At 34.1% G+C, this 22,533-nt stretch overlaps 1 protein-coding gene and 1 pseudogene across 1 annotated transcript; both read left to right on the forward strand.

Moving 5' to 3' along the window:
- The first annotated feature begins 2,174 nt into the window (after positions 1-2,174).
- On the forward strand, positions 2,175-6,593 carry LOC139847032 (protein argonaute 10-like). Its single transcript, XM_071836632.1, has 7 exons — positions 2,175-2,281; positions 4,545-4,608; positions 4,702-4,837; positions 4,921-5,019; positions 5,764-5,772; positions 6,318-6,463; positions 6,573-6,593. The coding sequence occupies exons 1-7, from the start codon at positions 2,175-2,177 to the stop codon at positions 6,591-6,593; spliced, it is 582 nt and encodes a 193-aa protein (XP_071692733.1).
- Positions 6,594-9,466: 2,873 nt separating this feature from the next.
- Positions 9,467-15,239, forward strand: LOC139847041 (potassium channel AKT1-like; annotated as a pseudogene).
- Positions 15,240-22,533: the final 7,294 nt, after the last annotated feature.

Genomic DNA, 22,533 nt, shown 5'->3' on the forward strand with positions numbered 1-22,533 from the left:
ATAACTAATAATATAAAATGCAAGTTAAAATATAAATGTTATAACAAATATTATTATTACTACTTTAATTATTACTGTTAATATTAATATCAATAGTAACATTAATATTATTATAATTAGTATTGTTATTAGTATTATTAGTAATATTATTATTATCATTATTAAATATTAGTACACCTAATGAAATTATCATTATTGTTGTTAGTAATATCATTTTATTATTATTATTAGTATTTTAAATGTATTATTACTATTTTATAAATAATAAAAAGATCATTATTATAATTATTATTAATTTGTATTATAAATATTATTATTATCTATATATATTTATATCGTTTATAATTTATAAAAACAGAAAAGAAAAAGAAAAATATGTACAAATCAGTTTCATATTACCATCAAACTGTATGGATTTTTGTTTTCTGTCTCTGAATTGGTTACGAATCGAATCAGATGCACAATAAAAATCTGATAGAATCAAAATCAGATATAGTAATTCAGTAAAATACAAAGATTGCTAGATATTCAACAGATGAAGAATCGAATTCTGTTAGGCATCAACATCAACTTTCTTGATATATTTTTTTTTACTCGTCCTTCCTGTCTCCAATTTGTTACCTGTCCAGATTAACTTCTCAATACAAACAACCTGATCAAATCAAGTTGTTAGTAGAAATCGTACGAATCTGTTACACTTCACTTTCTGCTTTATATATTTTTGTTTGTTTCTTCTTGGGCTTGATTCTTCTTGTCGATAACACTAGCATTATATAATACACAATCATTCTATAATACGGATAAAAACTCCTTCAATTTCTCCACCATTATAAACCTTATAAAAACACAAACCACACCATCACATGACCTTCTTCTTCTTACTTCGATCAACCATCACCACCACCTTGCGTTCTAACTTCCGTTTTTGTTATGATCATGAACCCACTTAAACCATCACCGCAATTCACCACCTACATCACTACCACCACTGCTAAATGTTCGATCACCATAACCCTGGACACTATCATCACCTCTTTCTTTCACACACACACACACACACACACATATACATATATATATATATATATTCATAGTTATATAAATAGGTGATAGATATATATATATATCACCACCGAATATATATATACTCACCACCGAATCCTATTTAGATTAACTTGATCACCATTGAACCAACCACTTTCCTCAAAACTCAACCCAGATTTTTACTCCTTCTTCTCCCTTAACTCTTATTACTATTGTCGTTCGAAAAACCCAACAGAAAACGATACTGCTGCTGTGCATTTGTCTTTCTGTCAAATTCCAACCAAAAACGAATTTAATAAAGATATTGAATACGTTCTTTCTTTTGTTTTCTGTGGACCGATTATAAAGGGGATTAGGATAGTGGATCAATTATTGTGGGATTGGCCGACACTTTACCAAGGAGAAAACCCCACCAATGTTAAACTTCCAGCAGTTTTAGCTAACTCACGTAATATATGATTATGGTGGGATCGGTTTATGAGTTCAATTAGTTACATTTTTTGGAGCTGTACGTTATTAACTGATTAAACTGCAAAATAAACTCATGGTGATCATGGACCGAATCATTGTTGGGCTGCCATGTTTACGGTGTAATTACGGCCCAAATGTTTTCATCTTGATCTTGGGCTTAACAACTTGAGCCGGGATGCAACTCTTGGTTCTCTATTGGACTACTTTGGACCAAGGTCCATCTGTTACGTTCTGTGGTTCCAAGCCACATTAAATTTAGTGATGATGAATAAGTCGTGATTTTATGTAGAGAAACTAATAAAGAAAACGATGATGATGATTTACAGTAAGTACACGAACGTAGGAAGATGATTACGATTCGATAAGATATTGATGATGATAACTCGTCGATAACAATAAATAATCACGATCATGAAATCAAATAGAATAAGATGATTATGGTATTGATTACGATAATGATATTTGATGATACAGTGATGATTTGATGATGATGACGAATATAAAGATGATGATCGTGATAATGAGTTATGATGTTATGATTCATGAAATAATGAAAATAGATAATGATGATTTGGTTTAGGAAGTTAAGTAGATGATGAAGAAGAAGGCAGGAAGATATTAGGTTAAAAGGAATTAATCGGGCAATTAAAACAGAAAACATGATAGCTCAGATGGTTTGGGAGTGTGTTAGGGGAGCGAGAGGTCTCGGGTTCAAGCCCGGGTTGAGGCAGTTTATTCTTTTTGGAAGTCTATTAATCCTTTTAAGGTAGTCTTATTATTATTATTATCCTTATTATTATTGTTATTATTATTATTATTATTATTATTATTATTATTATTATTATTATTATTATTATTATTATTATTATTATTATTATTATTATTATTATTATTATTATTAGTATTATGATCATTATTATTATTATCATTAGAACTAAGATAATTAAAATTATGAATATTAAGTTATGGTCATGATCATTGAAATATTAAGTATAAATATATGTAACTCTTTATTATTATTTTTATCATTATTATTAAAAATTATTATTATTATTATTATTACTAGAATTATCATTATTTTTATCATTATCATTTTATTTTATTTTCATTACTATTATTATTATTTTTATAAAAATTATAATTTTTATTATTATTATCATTATTATTATTATTATCATTTTTAACATTAATATTATTATTTTTAACATTATTATTATTACAATAAAATTAGTTATTAAAATATTTACATAAAACATATATAAAAGTATATACATATAAAAATATAAACAATTGAAATAATTTATATATATATATATATATATATATATATATATATATATATATATATATAACTTCTTCGATTATGATTATATGTGTTAACATATATAAATTATAGAGGTTCGTGAATCCGAGGCCAACCTTGCGTTGTTCAGTTCAGTTGTATGCATATTTTTACTACAAAATATCGTATTGTGAGTTCATTTGATTCCCTTTTACTCTTTATATCTTTGGAACTGAGAATACATGCGCTGTTTTTACAACTGTTTTATTAAATGCCTTTGAATTCTATATTTTTGGACTGAGAATACATAAAATGCTTTTATAAATGTTTGACGAGATAGACACAAGCAAAACATTCCTCGAATGAATTATTATACAGACAGAAGTTCTGTTGATTATTATTTAATTAGTTGGACGTTATAATTACCACTAATTGATGTGAATATTTCCCCCTGATTATTATAGTTTGGTAACCTAAGAATTAGGAAACGGGTATGGCCCCTAATTCACGCGAATCTTAAAGGTAGCTACCGGGTTTAACACCCCCACCCAGAATGTTCACTAGACGGAAGAGCTAGTGGACGTGGTGTTTAGTACTTTGAGGTTTATATATTTATTACAGACTGAAAGTTCTGTTTATTTTGGGGATATTTATGATGCGCATTAAATGTTAAGGTCGGTTACCAAGCAAAGAAAGCAAAGTGAATGTAATATATCGAGAGAATGATTTTTATACACAGGTTATGTGTATGATATTTTGTACACGAGATATGTGTAACGTTATTAAGCATTTTGAAAAATGATTTCGTACACGAGATATGTGTACTGTATTTAAAGGATATCGCATGTACATTACAGGTGGGTGTAGGATTCGGGCCCATTTGTACCATGCACATTTAAATCTTGTGGTCTATTAAAATGATGAATTTATTGTTTATGATAAATCTATGAACTCACCAACCTTTTGGTTGACACTTGTAAGCATGTTTATTCTCAGGTATGAAAGAAATCTTTCGCTGTGCATTTGCTGATTTTAAAGATATTACTTGGAGTCATTCATGATAAATTTCAAAAGAAGTTGCATTCGAGTCGTTGAGTTCAACAAAGATTATTATTATTAAAGTAAATGACAGATTAGGTCGTTTATAGTTTGGATATTATGAAATGGTATGCATGCATGCCAAGTTTCGATGTAATGAAAGTTTGTCTTTCAAAAACGAATGCAATGTTTGTAAAACGTATCATGTAGAGGTCAAATACCTCGCAATGAAATCAATTATTATGTAACGTTTATAATCGATATGAACGGGGCATTTCACAATCTACAACATAAATAAAAGATATACACAATATATTCTAAATATATTCCATTAGTGCTCAACCGCACAGGGCAAGAACTGATCCAGGACTTGTATAAAACTTAGCAAGATCCTCAACGTGGAAAAGTCAACGGAGGCATGATCAGGTCAATTTAAGTATTTCTTTTTAGTAAAATTAAAAATTAGTCCTTTTTATGAATATGTAATAACTCGGAGATGAAAATTACAGAGAGCTCTTACTATCCTTTGAGAAGGCCACAGTGAAAAAACCACTGAGGATCATTTTCTTCAGCTAAAATTTGCTTGTGTGCCGGGTTATCCTGACCCGATCGGCCCGTTTTGACACATGACCCAACTCATCAGATTTTATACCATCTTGTCACATATATACAAAATTTCTAGATCATTACATTGCTATTATACTTGCAGGGATGGTGTAAGTGATGGGCAGTTCTATCAGGTCCTACTCTATGAACTTGATGCAATTCGTAAGGTCGGTTAATACTCTGCATACGATCATAACCATCTGTTGTTTATTTTTCTCTTTGCGTTTTCTGGTACTTACTATACTTTTTGAGGTATCTAGGCTTGTGCTTCTCTCAAACCTAATTACCAGCCTCCAGTAACGTTCATTGTCATCCAAAAACGCCATCACACACGTCTCTTTCCAAACAATCATAATGATCGAAAAAGCACCAACAAGAGTGGCAACATTTTACCAGGTAAATTTTAGTTAAAATGTTCGACTTGTCAAATTTCAATTGGTTTCAATAGTCTTAAAGTGTTCAACTTGCTAAAAATATAGGTACGGTGGTGGACACAAAAATTTGTCATCCAGTTGAGTTCGATTTCTATCTTTCCAGTTGTAGACGCCGAATTGATGGATCTTATGTCACTTATGATCGTAACTAGAGGCAGAAATCACTAGAAACGAGTTAAACCGAGATATGCGTTGTGTCAGGATCGATTGGGTCGCACCTAGGGTTGAATCTAGATTAGATCGATACCTAGACGTGTTATTTCCGTAGTATTTGATATTAGGGATCGAAATGAACGAAAACTAGTCGATTAGGGTTGTAGGGATGTGTAACCTCACCAAGGAGGCTTTAACCCGTATATATACTGCATCACAGACACACTCGGTCGAGTGTGTCACACAGTCGGTCAACTGTGTCACACAGTCGGTCGTGTGTGTGGACACACACGATCGACTGTGTATGCAGTTTAACATATTGATTTGTTTAAATAAATAAGCAAACACAAACACATATATAATCAATAGTCAACAAGATACGTTATTACATGACCAAATGTATTAAACGATAGACCATCTACGGCTGGGGATTACATGCACCAACACCAGTCATGCAGGAATTTACTTTCTAGCTTTCACACAACTCGAAAGCCTCATGAAAAAAAAACTTTTTTCCCGTTAAGTTAATGACCTATATTTGTGATCGTTACAATGAACTAGCAGGCCTGAACATTACCATGTTCTCTGGGACGAGAACAATTTCTCAGCCGATGAAATTCAATCTCTAACGAATGATCTCTGCCACACGTATGACACTCGCTTCAGTTTATGCATACTCATGCTTACTCTTGTGTATCTTTATGATATAATAATCACGATTCTTTTTTTTTTCAGCTATGCCAGGTGCACACGGTCCGTTTCTGTAGGTAAACATTCTACATTAACTAATAGTTTTTGTTCTTCCTTATTAAACAAAATACACACGAATTGTAACCAGTGGCGGAGCTTGAATGTTACGGTTGGAGGGGCCAAATTTTGTCTAATGTGTGATATGTTTTTAGCAAGAAATAATGATAACTTTGGTGGACAAAATCGCATATTTTATACGCATTTTAGGTGACAATACCGATTCTAATTGTAAATTATCTAATTTAACTTCTTAAACTTTAGCTTTAGAATTGATTTCAAGGTAAAAATGCCCAAGAGATATGAAAGAATGAAGTAGATTGTTAATGAAAACAAAATATGCACGCCTTCACCATTTTTGTCATATCTTTTTCATACGGATTCCGATTTAGGTGATTCAAAAGCTCAAACGTTCGTAACTCAAAGGGCTACAAAATACCATTACTTACCGAAACTTTTGGAGGGGCGAGGGCCCCCTCCTGCCCCTATTTAGCTTCGCCCCTGATTGTAACAATCAATATCTACATACGTTTGTTGTACAGTGCCACCTGCTTATTATGCTCATCTGGCTGCATACCGAGCTCGTTTTTATATGGAACCTAAAGTCAAGCATGACAATGCGTCCGCTCACAGCATGTGCAAGGTGAAAGGTGCAGGTGTTCGTCCCCTTCCAGCTTTGAAAGAGAATGTAAAAAAAGTTACTTTTATTGTTAGGCAGATGGTTAATTTTAGGTTTACTTTAAAAATGTTATTAGGAAGTAGCATTAGATGAATATGTTGTGTTAGTTTTTGTACAGAGATCAAATGTTCTGTTATAGTGCAAATAGGTTTCCCTTCATTTAGTTTCTTATCAATCAATGTTATGTTTATATATCGAATTTGATCGTTTAAGTTCAGCCAGTTAAAAATTTTAAATATGATGCAATATTTTGAGTGAATTGAAATTGTAACATGCAACTATATAACAAAATGATATAAATCAATAAATCAACTATCTTATAAGTTATAACCCTCGGAACACAAAAATGATATAAATAGCATTGAAGTGTAGAGATAGGACCACTAGTTCTAGTGACATGTTTTATAATACTGATTTAATGCTACATTTTAAGCTGCTGGAGCGTAGTCGTAATCTCCATCATCATCATCACCGTCGGCTTCTAACGATGATTTTGATGTGTAATCACATTGGTCAAAGTCAACGTTGTTTCTGTCGGAATCGTTCTGGCAAAACCAGACTGCAGTGGTTGTATCGAAAGCTAGAGACATTTTTTAACCTGGTGTTTTTAGTTCTTGTGAAAGCACAGAATAAATTGTTGGTTAAACTTGGTGTATAATTGAGTATAGACTTGTAAAAGTGTTGTGTTTGGAGTGAGTATAAACATCAAGAACATAGTCTTGATATTTATGGATGTGAAAAGGGAGTTTGAAGATGTTAAAATCATTCTGGACAAGTTAATGCACAAGTGAGAGTGTGGAATTACAAGTGAAATGTGTGCATGGCATGATATAGGAGACATGTATTAGAACCACATAGGATTTATAGGTGACAGGTCAGCAGAGTACAAGTAGCATAGCCAATTAAACACTAGTGATCAATGTGGCATGTCCTTTGAGTGCATGGTTGAGTCAAGAGAACATTATATGATGTGTTTAAATGAGATGTACAAAAGTAAGGAACAAAAATGGCAATGTTTTGTGGCTTTTTGGTTTTAATGGAGATGAGAATATATATGTCTCACTTTTGCTTTCTAAAATACACACACAAATGGAAGCACTTAGGGACTTTAATAATCGTCACATCAAAGACAATATATAACCGATGCATTCAACTAACATTCAACTAAGTGAACCATTCCAACCAAGAGGTTGCCTATTCATTTTGAGTATCGGAGTTTGTCTTTAAAAAATTGTAAATCCAATACAAATGGGCTTGATTTTGGGTGCATAATGGACCTTTCAATGTATTTACACCGGGAATTTCACCAAAATATATTTTTTTATAAAGCGTTCGAACAAAATACAGTTTTCGAAAATTCACATAAACGTAGGTTCGAACATTTTTGTGTTCGAACCATGCTCGAAGCTAGTGTACTTCTTTTTTCGGTCATCGAATTTGAACATGGGGTGTTTGGTTCGAACATTTTTGTGTTCGAATTATGTTTGAACCTAAGGTAAAGGTTCAAAATTTATTTTTTCCGATCATCGAATCTGAAAATGGGGCCATGGTAGGTTCTTACATTTTTGTGTTCTAATGATGTCCAAACCTAGTCTACGAGTTCGAACTTATTTTTCTGGTTATTAATACTGAAAATCAGTCCATGTTAGGTTCGAAGAAGCACAAAGGCTTGTTCAAACCTATAGTGTATTTTGCAAATTTTCAGGAAAAAAAAAATGTATTTTGTTTGAAGGCATTCATCAGGGCCAGTCTCGAGAGTTTAAGTACTTAGAACGGGGTGGAAATAGGCACCTAGGACGTAACGAACAAAATAAGCTATTTTAAAAAAGGCTCTTAGGCCTTAACGAATAATATAAGTATTATAAAAAAGGTCCTTTGAGCCTTGCTAGAATGCTAGTAGACTTGATTTCTTTTTTTTTTCTTGGGCCTTTAATTGTTGTTTTTGAGACTATTGTGCTTCGCATGCGCTACTTCAGTTGTGTTTCTCTTGTTCCCATTAACGAAAAAGTTATTTTTGATTGTGGTTGAAAGTTATTTATGGATTGTTATATGTATAGGTTATATGTATAGATTATTTACAATTATTATTATTTTATAAAATAAATTATATCCGTAAATACCTAACCTAATAACTACGGTTCCTTTTCTTTTTGTCTTTCTCTTTCAAATATGGAGAATCAAATCGTATTATTTCTTTGTTTGACCTTGCACATCACTTCGTATGAATACTATTTAATCATTCAATTTGCATATTATCTCCATTATATTGTACGGAGTATTATATAACAATAAATAAAATAAATTTTTATTTTATTATTATTTTTAAAAAGTTAATTATTAATGTAAAAATCATGTGATAATATAAACATTTAAAAAATATATTTTGTGATTAAGTCTGGACGATTATTTTACCACCGTGCAACACACGGGCTCTATAATCTACTAAAATTATAACCATAGATTATAATTTATAATAATTATTATAAAACAAATTAGCTACATCAAATTTTGTTTGAGATTTAGTCACCTTACAGATGTTATATATTGGTGGTTTATTTGGATGTGAATTTATTTTTTTTGTCAATGTTGAATGAAAAAATTTGTCAGTACTACGGGCTCTTAAACTTAAAAGAACTTTTAAAATTCATCAACACCACGGGCTCTTAAACTCAAAAGGAATTTTTAAAATTTGTCAACACCACGGGCTCTTAAACCCAAAAGAATTTAAAATTTGTCAACACCACGGGCTCTAAAATAATTCTTATACTTTTTCTATTTTTTTAGTATCACTATTTACATATTAATATGAACTGTAAATTACATTTTTTACACGGTTTTTTACACATATATAAAAGAATGAGCCCCTGAAAACTCTGAGACCCTCGTTCTCACTTCTAACTTGCTACATATGGTGACTTTAAAGAAAGCATATTTACATCAAGCCCCTTAGAGGTATCTTTAGAGTTATCTTCATACTTCGCTTCAAAATTAAGCTTGCAGCTTAAACAAGCAATGGATAACTTTGTTCCATCTATTAACTATTCCGTATTAACTAAACTACTATACTCAAACGAATGGTGTATTATATTTAGCGATGATCGAGAACTCAAAATGATATCTAGATATGGCAGTCGTCAATACAGTTTGACCAACGGAATGTTACCCTCACTGGGTGCTCGTACCAATAGTCGCATAAAACTCGGTAACTTCATCATTTCACCTTATGATAGCAAATACAGGTATATCTCTATCTATCTATCTATATCTATTCTATTCGTGAGTCACATTAAAGCATAAAAGCATTCATTCGTACGTGGGTTTAGAAATGATTGTAGATTTCATTGAGAAGTATGGACATATTTAAAAAAAAAAAAAATTGAAATTCAAATTTAAATTGACCAGGATCTGGGAGACGTGTCTAGCAGCTACGGTACTAGTCTATACCGCTTGGGAGGCCCCATTCGAAGTTGGTTTCCTTGAAAAACCAAGATTGCCACTTTCAATAATTGATAACATTGTCAACGCGTTGTTTGCAATTGATATTATCCTTACGTTCTTCGTAGCATACCTTGATAAAAGTAGCTATCTTCTTGTGGACGACCGTAAAAAGATTGCTTGGAGATACACAAGGACTTGGTTGGTTTTTGATATTGTTTCCACTATTCCTTCTGAACTAGCTTGGATAATAATACCTATTGCGTTCGTACAATCTTATGTATTAGGATTATTCAACCTTTTTAGACTATGGCGTCTACGCAGAGTTATTGCCTTGTTTTCCAGGTACGTACAACTATTAGTTACACAAAAATGTTTTGTTTGCGCACTAACAAAATTCCAATTATACCGGTTTTCTTAAAGCCAGTCTTATATTCTATCTTGTTCCTTTTCGGGAACAGATTAGAGAATGATAGGAGATTCAGCTACTTTTGGGTTCGGTGCACTAAGCTTATTCTTGTAAGTACTATAGTAATTAAATTGAATGTGATTTTATACATATTTAAATTACATACAAGCAATAATGAAGGCTAAACTGTTGTTGGACTAACATTGTGTATCTATTATGATCTTTATGATTATGATTATAAGGTTACCCTGTTTTCTGCACACTGTATGGGGTGTTTGTACTATAATCTTGCTGCTCATTACCCGAATCCGGATAGGACTTGGATTGGGGTTCAAAACAAGCACTTTAAAGAAGAGAACCTGGGCTTACGTTATGTGACGTCCATGTACTGTTCAATCCGCATAACATTGGGAACTGGTGATTTCAATGCTCAGAATAGCAGAGAGATGGTATTCGTCATATTTTACATGCTTTTGAATCTTGGATTGATGTCGTATCTGATAGGAAATATGATAAGCTTGGTTGTCCACACTACAAGTATAACTAAACAATTTGTGAGAATCTTTCAAATTAAATATTTTATTTTATTTAAACAATTTGTTTTCTTCATATGATTACTTTTTTTGATTTTTGACATTACTTTATAGAGGGACTCCATTGAAGCTGTCTCGAGCTTTGCTTCTAGGAATCTATTGCCGGTTCGATTGAAAGATCAGATGCTTGCACATTTGCACCTCAAGTTTAGAACTGATTTAGAGGGGGTTTACCAACAAGAGAATCGATTCACTCCCAAAAGGAATAAGATCAAGCATTTGTCTTCACCTGTTTTATGCTCTTCTAGAAAAGGCCTACTTGTTTCATTGTGTGTCTCAGGACTTGCTCTTTCAGCTGGTATGTTCTTCTGTTACATACAATAATAAAAGTATATTTACTATATATATAATTTCACTTCAATTTTAAAATGGACCTATTACTTGAAGGTTTCTGAAATGAAAGCCGAATACTTTCCACCAAAGGAAGACGTCATTATCCAGAACGAGACACCGACAGATTTCTACATACTTGTTTCAGGAGCAGCGGTGAGTGTTGATTTATACAATTATCCCAATTGTATAAACTGAAATTATATATATATATATATATATATATATATATATATATATATATATATATAGTGGTAGGATCAAGAGGGAAGTAACCATTCGGGGGAAGCAAAAACTTTTTTTTTTCGTTTTTTGAAAAAACTTTGTTCACGAACATTATAGATGAGATGAAAATATGAACATTTTGTAGAGACACTTTGTGATAAATATTTTTATTTTTGCGGGAAAACGCTCGAAGAAGTAATATATAACAATTATCGTGTTTTTCGAGCGTATTATGAGGTTTTAGCTATTTGGGTTTAGATATTAGGGTTTAGATATTATGGTTTATAGGGTTTAGATATTAGGGTTTAGAAATTTAGGGTTTAGGGTTTAGATTTAGGGTTTAGATTTAGGGTTTAGATTTTGTTTTTAACACGAACGGTTTAGAGTTTATGGTTTAGGATTTAGGGTCTAGGGTTTAGGATTTTGGGTTTAGGGTTTAGGGTTTGGTGTTTTGGGTTTATGGAATAAACCCAAAACACCAAACCCTAAATCCTAAACCCTAAACCGGGCTAAATTTTACTTCACAATTCATGGAGAAAAAAAACGTTCATATTCTTCACGAACAATATTATCTTGAATGTTATTTTTGTCGATCGTTTTCCCGCCTAAATAATAACATTCATCACGAAGTGTCTCTTCTAAATGTTCATATTTTCGTGTGATCTTGATGCCGAAAAAAAAATTCAAAAAAAGGAAGAAAAAAAAAACAAAATTTTGCTTCCCCCTGCTCCCCCCCGATTGGTTACTTCCCCATTGATCCTGCCCCTATATATATATATATATGTGTGTGTGTGTGTGTGTGTGTGTGTGTGTGTGTGTGTGTGTGTATAGGGTGAGGATCCATAGTAACTAAGGGTGAGAGAGAACTTGGAGAACTCACAGATTGAATGCACATACACCTATCATATGCACATATTATTCAACCTGTGATCACATATTGAAAAAAAAAGTTTTACTTTTTTAAAAAAAAAATACGCGTAGGACAGACTGATCTGCCACGCAGGTCAAACCGTCTGTCACGTATGACAAACTGACCTACCGCGTATGGTAGTTCCACGTGCATTTAATCTGTGAGTTCTCTCGGTTCTCTCATATCAAATGTTCTCGTATCCCTTCATTATATATATATATATATATATATATATATATATATATATATATATATATATATATATATATATATATATATATATATATAGCCAAAAGTTCAATACATAACTTTTTTAATGTGCACAAGTGTATTTTGTGCACAAATACAAAACTTTTTTAACGTGGACCATTGTACACAAGTGTAAATATGTACACATTAATTAGTTTTGTAGCTTTTTGGTTCTCTATTGAACCTTCCCTTAATATTTTGATGGTTTGATCAGGAACTACTAGTTATGAAAGAGGGATTTGAATAGGTTGTAGGCGAAGCAAGACCTGGTGACCTTTGTGGTGAAATTGGGGTTCTTTGTTATAGACCTCAACTTTTCACTGTCCGCACCACAAGGTTAAGTCAGTTATTAAGGCTAAATCGTACCACGTTTTTGAACATTGTTCGAGCCAGCATTAGTGATGGGGCTCTTATCATCAACAATCTCCTCCAAGTTTGTCCAAGATCTGCAACCTATTTTAAAATAGTAACCATTTTCACATTTTCTTTTCTTTTCTTTTTCTTCTGAGTACATCATTTGGAAGAGAGAAACGATCCACTTATGAAAGGAGTGTTGTTGGAAACAGAGAACATGATTGCACGCGCCAGGACGGACTTACCCCTAAGTTTGTATTTTGCTACACTTAAAGGAGATGACCTTTTGTTACAGAAGTTATTAAAGAAAGGCCTTGATCCAAATGAGTCGGACAACAATGGAAGAACTCCTTTGGTATAAAATTGCCCACAATATATATATATATATATATATATATATATATATATATATATATATATATATATAGGGGCAGGATCAATGGGGAAGTAACCAATCGGGGGGAAGAAAAAAAAAAAATTTGTTTTTTCTGAATTTTTTTTTCCGGCATCAAGATCACACGAAAATATGAACATTTAGAAGAGACACTTCGTGATGAATGTTATTATTTAGGCGGGAAAACGATCGACAAAAATAACATTCAAGATAATATTGTTCGTGAAGAATATGAACGTTTTTTTTCCATGTTTTGTGAAGTAAAATTTAGCCCGATTTAGAGTTTAGGGTTTAGGGTTTGGTGTTTTTGGTTTATGGAATAAACCCAAAACACCAAACCCTAAACCCCATACCCTAAACCCTAAACCCTAAACCCTAAACCCTAAACTCAAAACGTTCGTGTTAAAAACTCAATCTAAATCCTAAATCTAAACCCTAAATCTAAACCCTAAACCCTAAATTTCTAAACCCTAATATCTAAACCCTATAAACCCTAATATCTAAACCATAATATCTAAACCCCAATAGCTAAAACCTCAAAATACGCTCGAAAAACACGATAATTGTTATATATTACTTCTTCGAGCGTTTTCCCGCCAAAACAAAAACATTTATCACAAAGTGTCTCTACTAAATGTTCATATTTTCATCTCATCTATAATGTTCGTGAATAAAGTTTTTTCAAAAAACGAAAAAAAAAAAAAAAATTTTGCTTCCCCTGCTTCCCCCCGAATTGTTACTTCCCTCTTGATCCTACCACTATATATATATATATATATATATATATATATATATATATATATGTACATATACCTAATCTGATAATCAAAATATGTTTTCTGTTATTCTCAGCACATAGCAGCCTCAGAAGGAAGTGAGAACTGTGTGCTTCTGCTTCTAGATTATGGTGCAGATCCCAATTGCTCAGGTGATTCTTTTACCCACATCTTTTAATAAAAAAAATATAAGCTAATCTCTATTTCGTTTATTAAATTGTTTTAAGATGTTTTTAAACTTAGATTTGATTCAAGTTGGTGTACATTTTATATCGATTTCCCATTTTATATTGACCTACACAGATTCAAAATGGAACGTTCCATTGTGGCAAGCTTTGATTGCTAACCATGAAAGGGTGGTCAGAATCTTAGCAGACAACGGTGCCAACCTGTCGTCCGGTGATGTGGGCCAGTTTTCTTGCATAGCAGCGGAGCAAAACGACTTGGATTTACTCAAGGAGATAATCCGCCACGGAGGAGATATAACTCGTTCTAGAAACGACGGATCCACAGCTCTTCATGTTGCAGTTTGTGAAGGCAACATTGAGATGGTGAAATTTCTACTAGAAAATGGAGCCAACATTGACCAACAAGATAATCAAGGTTGGACCCCACGAGACATGGCTCACCAACAAGGACAAGAAGAAATTAAGACCCTCTTCCTTACTGTAAAGTTCACAAACGACAACCAGTTAACCAGAACCGGCCCGCTCCTCTCGATTCCTGAAGATAATCGGGCCCGCGATGCTCAACATGTGAAGTTTCTTAGTAGATTTAGAAGTAGGCAAGGGCCATCAATAGATGAATGCTATGAGAGGTTGAAATTAGTTGGGTTAGAACCTACTGATCCTATATTTTTGGCCGCTTTTAATATTTTTGGGCAATCAACACAAATGAGAGAGGCATGGATGACGCTGCCAGCAGATCCCGAGGTGTTAAAAGGGTGGATTAAGTTGACCGGGGGTGACACTAGGGATGTTTAAGTAATAATGTTAGGTGTTAAACACTTTCTCGAACAAAGTTGCGAGTTTTGTTTAACTAGTATTATGTACTATGAATAAGCTGAAATGCTACAGTCCATGTTTTGGTTACTAGTTATTTTTAAAAATTATGATGAATAAGAGGAAAAAGTACCCGCGCTTCGCTGCGGGGTGGTATTGGGCGGTTAATCACATGAGATGATTTTGATAAGTTAATAATCGGTTTATCCAACGTGAAAAAATCAAGGGATGAAAAAATGTTGAGGAAAGACTTATAAAGAAAAAGGGAAAAAAATATAAAATAATACTCCCTCCGTCCCAAATCTATTGTTCATTATTCCATTTTGGGATGTCCAAATTAATTGTCCAGATTCTTTTTCAACCAATCAAAAGAGGTTATTCTAGAGAGAGAAGATATATTATTGGTGGAGAATGTGGGATTTCCTAAAACTGCGTGTTTTTTGTCTGGGGATAATAGATTTGGAACGGAGGGAGTACTCCGTAATAATAAAAAATATAGGGTCGGGTCGGGTCAACATGGATCAACCGGGTTAGGTTGACTCGGTTAGTGTGTATTGCGTGTGAATATGAGACTGGAAGGCGTGGAATACGGATCAAATATCCATAGTTATTATTATTATACTATATATATCATAAAAAATATTTGTAAGTCTTTAGTGTTCACGCCCTTATTTTATTGCTTAAACGGTATTTTCGTCTCGGTATTTTCGTCTTTTTACTCTGACTCCATTACCTACATGTTCATTATTGGGACGCTTCTGGCGATTTCCATCCATAGTCACGCCTCCTTCCAGATTAATTACCACATACTTTTTGATCGGCTTCTTTTTGACGATGATTTTCAAAATCCCATACCTTCTTTGATTTTCATTTATTTGTTAAAAATTTATTAAAATTAAAATAAAAACGTACGTTATATTATACTCCATATAACTAAATTAAAATATAAACGTAGACGTTGATAGATAGAATAGAAGCAGGTAAGTCATATAATTAGTGAATTTAAATAAAATATTTAAATTATAAATTGATAAAATGAAAATTAGATTGAAAAAAAAAAAAAGATTCCTTTACAAAATCATTCACTCGTGGGTGGTTTTCATGCTTTTTCACATCCTTTCTTTTTTACCTCCATATCTTTTCATCTCTCTTCATTTCTTCTTCTTACCCACCATTTTTTTTTCTTTTTGACCTCCATATCCTTTCTTACCCACCATTTATCCACCCCATTTTATCTACTTTTAAATTTCATCTATGACCACAAACATGATAAACGTAGTGGGAGCCATCACCCTTACGGCTGACACTACAAAGGTGGCCACCACCACCTTCGGTCGTCTCTTTTTTCTGGTTGGAGGTCTGAGGTTGGGAGTTTTTCTTCAGTGTTTATGCTGGATCTGTCCCGGTATTTTTTTCCTTTTTCTAAAAATGTTTTTTTCCCTTTTTTCAAATTTTTTTTGTTTTTTTTGTTTTTTGGGTCTGCCGGAATTCTTTGTTTCCGGCTGTTATTTCAGTTTGTGGAGGATACCGGGTTCTCCTTTGTTTTTCTGCACCATCCCTTTTCCTTTTTCTTAGCTGAAGATCTGTAGGAATTTGGTCGTATGAGGAGTTTTTTAGTGGATGAAAGTGGTTTACGGTGGTTGTTGGTAGTTGCAAGAGGGTTGTTTTTGGTGATGGTGGACTGATGTGGAGTTTGTGGTTGGTAGATGGTGAGTGGTCTGAAAATAAAAAAGTTAAACAAAAGTAATATTCTCATCAGAGTTAGTAGGGAAAAAAAAGAAAAAAAAAGAAAAAGAAGCTACAGTAATTTGGGACAGTGCTACAGTGTTTGGGGTATGTGGTGGTATGTCATTGGTTGGTGGTGTTCATATTTAGTATGTATAGTAATAATAATATGCTAGAGTCCAAGTTTTGGTTTCTATTTATTACGGTGGTTTCTATTTATGAAAGTGGTTTACGGTGGTTGTTGGTAGTTGCAAGAGGGTTGTTTTTGGTGATGGTGGACTGATGTGGAGTTTGTGGTTGGTAGATGGTGAGTGGTCTGAAAATAAAAAAGTTAAACAAAAGTAATATTCTCATCAGAGTTAGTAGGGAAAAAAAAGGAAAAAAAAAGAAAGAGAAGCTACAGTAATTTGGGACAGTGCTACAGTGTTTGGGGTATGTGGCGGTATGTCATTGGTTGGTGGTGTCCATATTTAGTATGTATAGTAATAATAATATGCTAGAGTCCAAGTTTTGGTTTCTATTTATTACGGAGTATGATACAAGCTGTGATGTTTATGATACAAGTTGTGGTGTTTGATTACTATACTAGATTTATGAGCCCGTGCGTTACACTGGGACTCATCCGCAAACATTGTTGGTTTTTAAACTTATATATGAAATAACGTTATTACAGGAATAGTGTGAATAGTACTGTTGTGGTTGAATTAGTAAAATAACGTTATTATAAGAGTTCGTGCGTTGAACGACATCTCTATAAAATAGCATGCCAAGATGTTAGTATTGAAAGTGAGTAGCTATAGTATACAATTATAATTAAGAAATCCTTAATTATCGATAACATTTGTTATGAAAGTAAATGTATTGAAACAGTTAGTATTTTAACGTTAATAATCAATACAATTACAATGTTGTTTTCGACTGTTCATAGTCAATTATACCATATGCGAGTTACGAAAGCGCTAGGTTGACCAACGCGCTAAGTTCACCAGATAATGCAAAGCAAATACAAACCAAATTCATTGTCAATATGCATTTACAAATAACATGTTTTGAAAAGATGTCGAAAATAATATAACTGATAATATATATATTTTTTTTTTGATAAAGATGAGAATGTCATAAAAATTAATAAAGGGGAGTCTGGAATGTCATAAGTATTGTACATGATGCATAGGAAATAGGGATGTCATACCCCTCAAATAGGGTCGGGGGTAAATATGACTTTTTCAATATCATCACATAGTTATATAAACAAGAACGGCTCTAAATGAGACGTTTAATAAAATCAGTAATTTAATTGCAGCGGAAAACGAATTGTTTTACACGGTAAACCCAAATGTAATAAATGTTTAACAATGAAACAACCCAACCCTTATTTAAACCGGCCCGTAAATTTTTTTCCCTTATTTATATTAATATTTAGGTCCCAATTATGTTTCCAAAACATCTTTAACACAAATGATAAGTTCAATAAACTTCTAAAACATTTAATACATAGTTTAAATATCCGAACGGGCAACACGACCCGACTATTTTAATTTCCAACAAAACCGAGCATGGTGATTGGGGATACGCTACCCAATCCTAATCAATACAAAAGCACGTCTTCTAAAGCAACCTACGCGAGTCCACTAGTTCCCACGCTTACCCGTGCCACCGCCTCTATGCAAATCTATAAAAATGTAAACAACGAGAGGGTAAGCTAATGCTTAGTGAGTGAGAATATACTACATAAATATATATGCATAAAATGAACACGCCACACAATAATAAACAAATAGCGCATACCAGAGCATCCAAGCATAAAGGCAAGCTAATCTAAGCATACCCTACAATCGCTATACAACAAGCTAACAATAACAACAAAGTAAGTACACCAACAGCGATATGTACCACGCCATTAAGCTACACCCGGGGGTTAGCTACTACACCACAATACGACAATATATATATATATATATATATATATATATATATATATATATATATATATATATATATATATATATATATATATATATATATATATATATATATATATATATATATATCAAAAGCGTAAATCGCCCAAGGTTAACCCCTTAACCCAATACCAAATGAAGATTGGCCGAACTACACGAGCCTTAGTAAATCCTCATCCACACGAGACTACTATCTTCAATAACACAACAACATCGAGGTTGGCCGAACTACACGAGCCTTAGTAATCCGCAACCACACGAGATCACTACCTCAATAAGGTGATCGAAACTACACACGTCATCGTGAATCCGCATCCACACGTGATCCACTTCCCAATATCAAAACCCACGGTCACGGGATTATAAAATCCACTACATCGGGGTTATCCACATCACAACTCAATATCAACCCTTCCCCATTGGGGTTATATAATCCACATCACAAGCACATGTGATAACGTACACACAAAGTGTGTACCTCACCAAAGGTGGTCAACCAAAATGTACAACCGTGCCAATTGGACCCATACACAAGTCCATCAAATCCACCTATATGTGAAGTGACCTCTATAGCCGAGAATCACTTCACCCGACCCGCACCCATCCTACACATACATATGAACATAGGATATTAACACTCACCTTTTCGTCTTGATGAATGCAACCGAAAAAATCCGCACCACGTCAACGGAACGTACCTATTCCATTAACACAATACAAACCACAATTAGGGTGGACTTACAAACCAACCTAACTAACACTTAGTGCAAATTTCGACCCAAATGCACTTCCAAGCATAAACCCCGCCCAAACTAACCAATAATCACTAACACAAGTGAGAATGGTCCTAATACACCGATTAAACCCGAATCATAGGTGTTAAACACCTATCTTGCCCAAAATGACACTTAAACCCTAATTTTGACCCATTTCAAAATTAGTCAACTAAATACACCCCAAAATGGTTCCAACACTTCCATAATCACCAAACCTAGTGATTAAACCCAATTCCAAGTCCTAATCATGACCAAAACGGTTTCCAATTCAAAACCCGCCTTCATCACTTATAAACCCAAATTCTTGGTGTTAACCTTCCATTAACAACTAATGGGGTTTCATTATGAACTCACAATCAAAAACCCCTAAAATATGAACATGAATCTCAAGAACGAATTTCGGATAGAAGACTTACCACTAGTATTAAATCGTAGCTAAGAACGAGAAGAACAACGTTGCCTCTTACGCTTAATATCGAATCCCGCTCCTTCCTTTCCAAATCTCACTTTGAATCAAATGGGGTTTATGAAGTTTTGAGAGAAAATGAAGAAGAAAAGGGGAAAAAAAGGAGAAATGAGATGAGTGGATGAGATTTAAGATCTCAAATCTGGCACACACACGAAATGACCAAAATGCCCCTAAAAACCCTTAAAATCACGAAATCCAAAACCAGCTCACCAGAGGTGCCGCGCCGCGGCCCTCTTCCTCAGTGCCGCGAGATTACTCTTAGTCTGGGCTCCATTTTACATGCCATCTGATCCTGATTTGCATGAAACGCCGCGCCGCGGCTACCCAGGTCGCGCCGCGACCCACTACGGGTTTCTGACCATTTCTCGCGTACTTGAACTTCAACACACGAACATGTCTCAAACCCTTCATACACTAGTCGTACATACACGATACACCTATAGATCATATACGGGGAAAACGGGGTGTTACAAATCTCTCCCACTTATTTCGATCACGTCCTCGTGATCCTAGTCACTTAACCAATCCGAACCTATACGCTATGGTTCTCAACAATCGTTCCAATCCGACTTCCAACACATTTCTCATTAACCCGAAGATTAACCCATATTCTTCCAATTAAAATACGTGAAATCGCCACGTATTCTTCCAATTCCTCTTGGCAATTTTTCTCAAAGAGTCACCTCTAACAACTAAATCGTCACCCGCGATTTATTAAAATCCACAAATCCGAGCACAAGAACTTGCTCAATCCCTCACATCGGGAAAAACTCAACCAATCTCGTACCGAGATATCAACTCCTAGCGTACCATACCAAGTACATCGCTAGTAACAACCACATACCAAAATAAAGTCAACCATCTAACCGATGAAGAACGAATAAAAGTGAATCCTTACGGATAATACTTACCACTTAACGACCTTTGTAGTCCACAAAAATGGCTATTACACAACTACCGCAACCTCATAAGCAAACGGCTAAAACCGATAGCGCCCAAAACGACTATGGCAACGCTAATTCCCAAGGTGTACAAAATCGACTATTGTCACACCCGTAGCAACATGTGAGCGAAACACGGCTATCACATCACTAATCACACAACATGGTCCTCGCTACCCCACCATTAGCGTATAAAACAACCAATAGTTCTCAATACAAACCACATGAAGGCTGGTCGAAACTACACGCGCCTTAGTGAATCCGCACCACACGCGACTCACTACCTCCACCGCAACAACAATCGGGATTGGCCGAACTACACGTGCCCTAGTGAATCCGAACTACACGAGAGTCACTATCCCAATAGAATGACCGCATCCATACGTGTCATTGTGAATCCGAACTACACGCGACTCACTTCCAAATCTCGACACAGGAATGGTACTCTCATTTCCCAACGGTACTCGCATTTCCCGATAATGTTATACCATGCCGATATAACACTACTCCCGACACATAACCAAAATCCAAATGGAACGATTCTCGCGAATGAACTGTTAGCCACACAGACGCCACTAGTACGCATCACTAGTCCCTTGGGTGGTATCGACGCCCGAACTTTAAACCCATCCATCACACACGCTCTTTTGGCCTCAAACGACGAGTAGTGTAACATCGCGCCCTGCTACACCATAGTGAATCCTAACGGAATACACTAACCATCAACACATGCTCTTTTGGCCTCGATCACAACGAGTAGTGTAAAATCGCACCCTGCTACACCATAGTGAATCCCTAATGGAATTCACTAACCATCCACCCCCAAACAACAAGTATATACTCATACTTAGGAACATTCCACTCACTTGGAAATCCTTGCACACGTATCACACGTACGTGCACACAACGCCACCACAATCGAGCAAGAACCACCTATATCTTGAAATGTCCCGTTCATATTGATTATAAACGTTCCATATTAATTGATTTCGTTGCGAGGTTTTGACCTCTATATGAGACGTTTTTCAAAGACTGCATTCATTTTTAAAACAACCATAACCTTTATTTTATCAATAAAGGTTTTAAAAACATTACGTAGATTATCAAATAATGATAATCTAAAATATACTGTTTACACACGACAATTACATAATGGTTTACAATAGAAATATATTACATCGACATATGTTTCTTGAATGCAGTTTTTACATAATATCATACAAACATGGACTCCAAATCTTGTCCTTATTTTAGTATGCAACAGCGGAAGCTCTTAGTATTCACCTGAGAATAAACATGCTTTAAACGTCAACAAAAATGTTGGTGAGTTATAGGTTTAACCTATATATATCAAATCGTAACAATAGACCACAAGATTTCATATTTCAATACACATCCCATACATAGAGATAAAAATCATTCATATGGTGAACACCTGGTAACCGACATTAACAAGATGCATATATAAGAATATCCCCATCATTCCGGTACACCCTTCGGATATGATATAAATTTTGAAGTACAAAAGCAT

The sequence above is a fragment of the Rutidosis leptorrhynchoides genome, chromosome 1 (genome assembly GCF_046630445.1).
Source record: "Rutidosis leptorrhynchoides isolate AG116_Rl617_1_P2 chromosome 1, CSIRO_AGI_Rlap_v1, whole genome shotgun sequence".
NCBI lineage: Eukaryota > Viridiplantae > Streptophyta > Magnoliopsida > Asterales > Asteraceae > Rutidosis > Rutidosis leptorrhynchoides.

What these genes read in the sequence shown, in the direction of transcription:
- LOC139847032 (XM_071836632.1), top strand. Translation starts at nt 2,175, where the DNA reads ATGATAGCTCAGATGGTTTGGGAGTGTGTTAGGGGAGCGAGAGGTCTC. An exon ending in AGTCTATTAATCCTTTTAAG is followed by an intron (nt 2,282 to 4,544) that starts GTAGTCTTATTA and finishes TTATACTTGCAG; the next exon opens with GGATGGTGTAAGTGATGGGC. An exon ending in TTCCAGCTTTGAAAGAGAAT is followed by an intron (nt 6,464 to 6,572) that starts GTAAAAAAAGTT and finishes GTTTTTGTACAG; the next exon opens with AGATCAAATGTTCTGTTATA.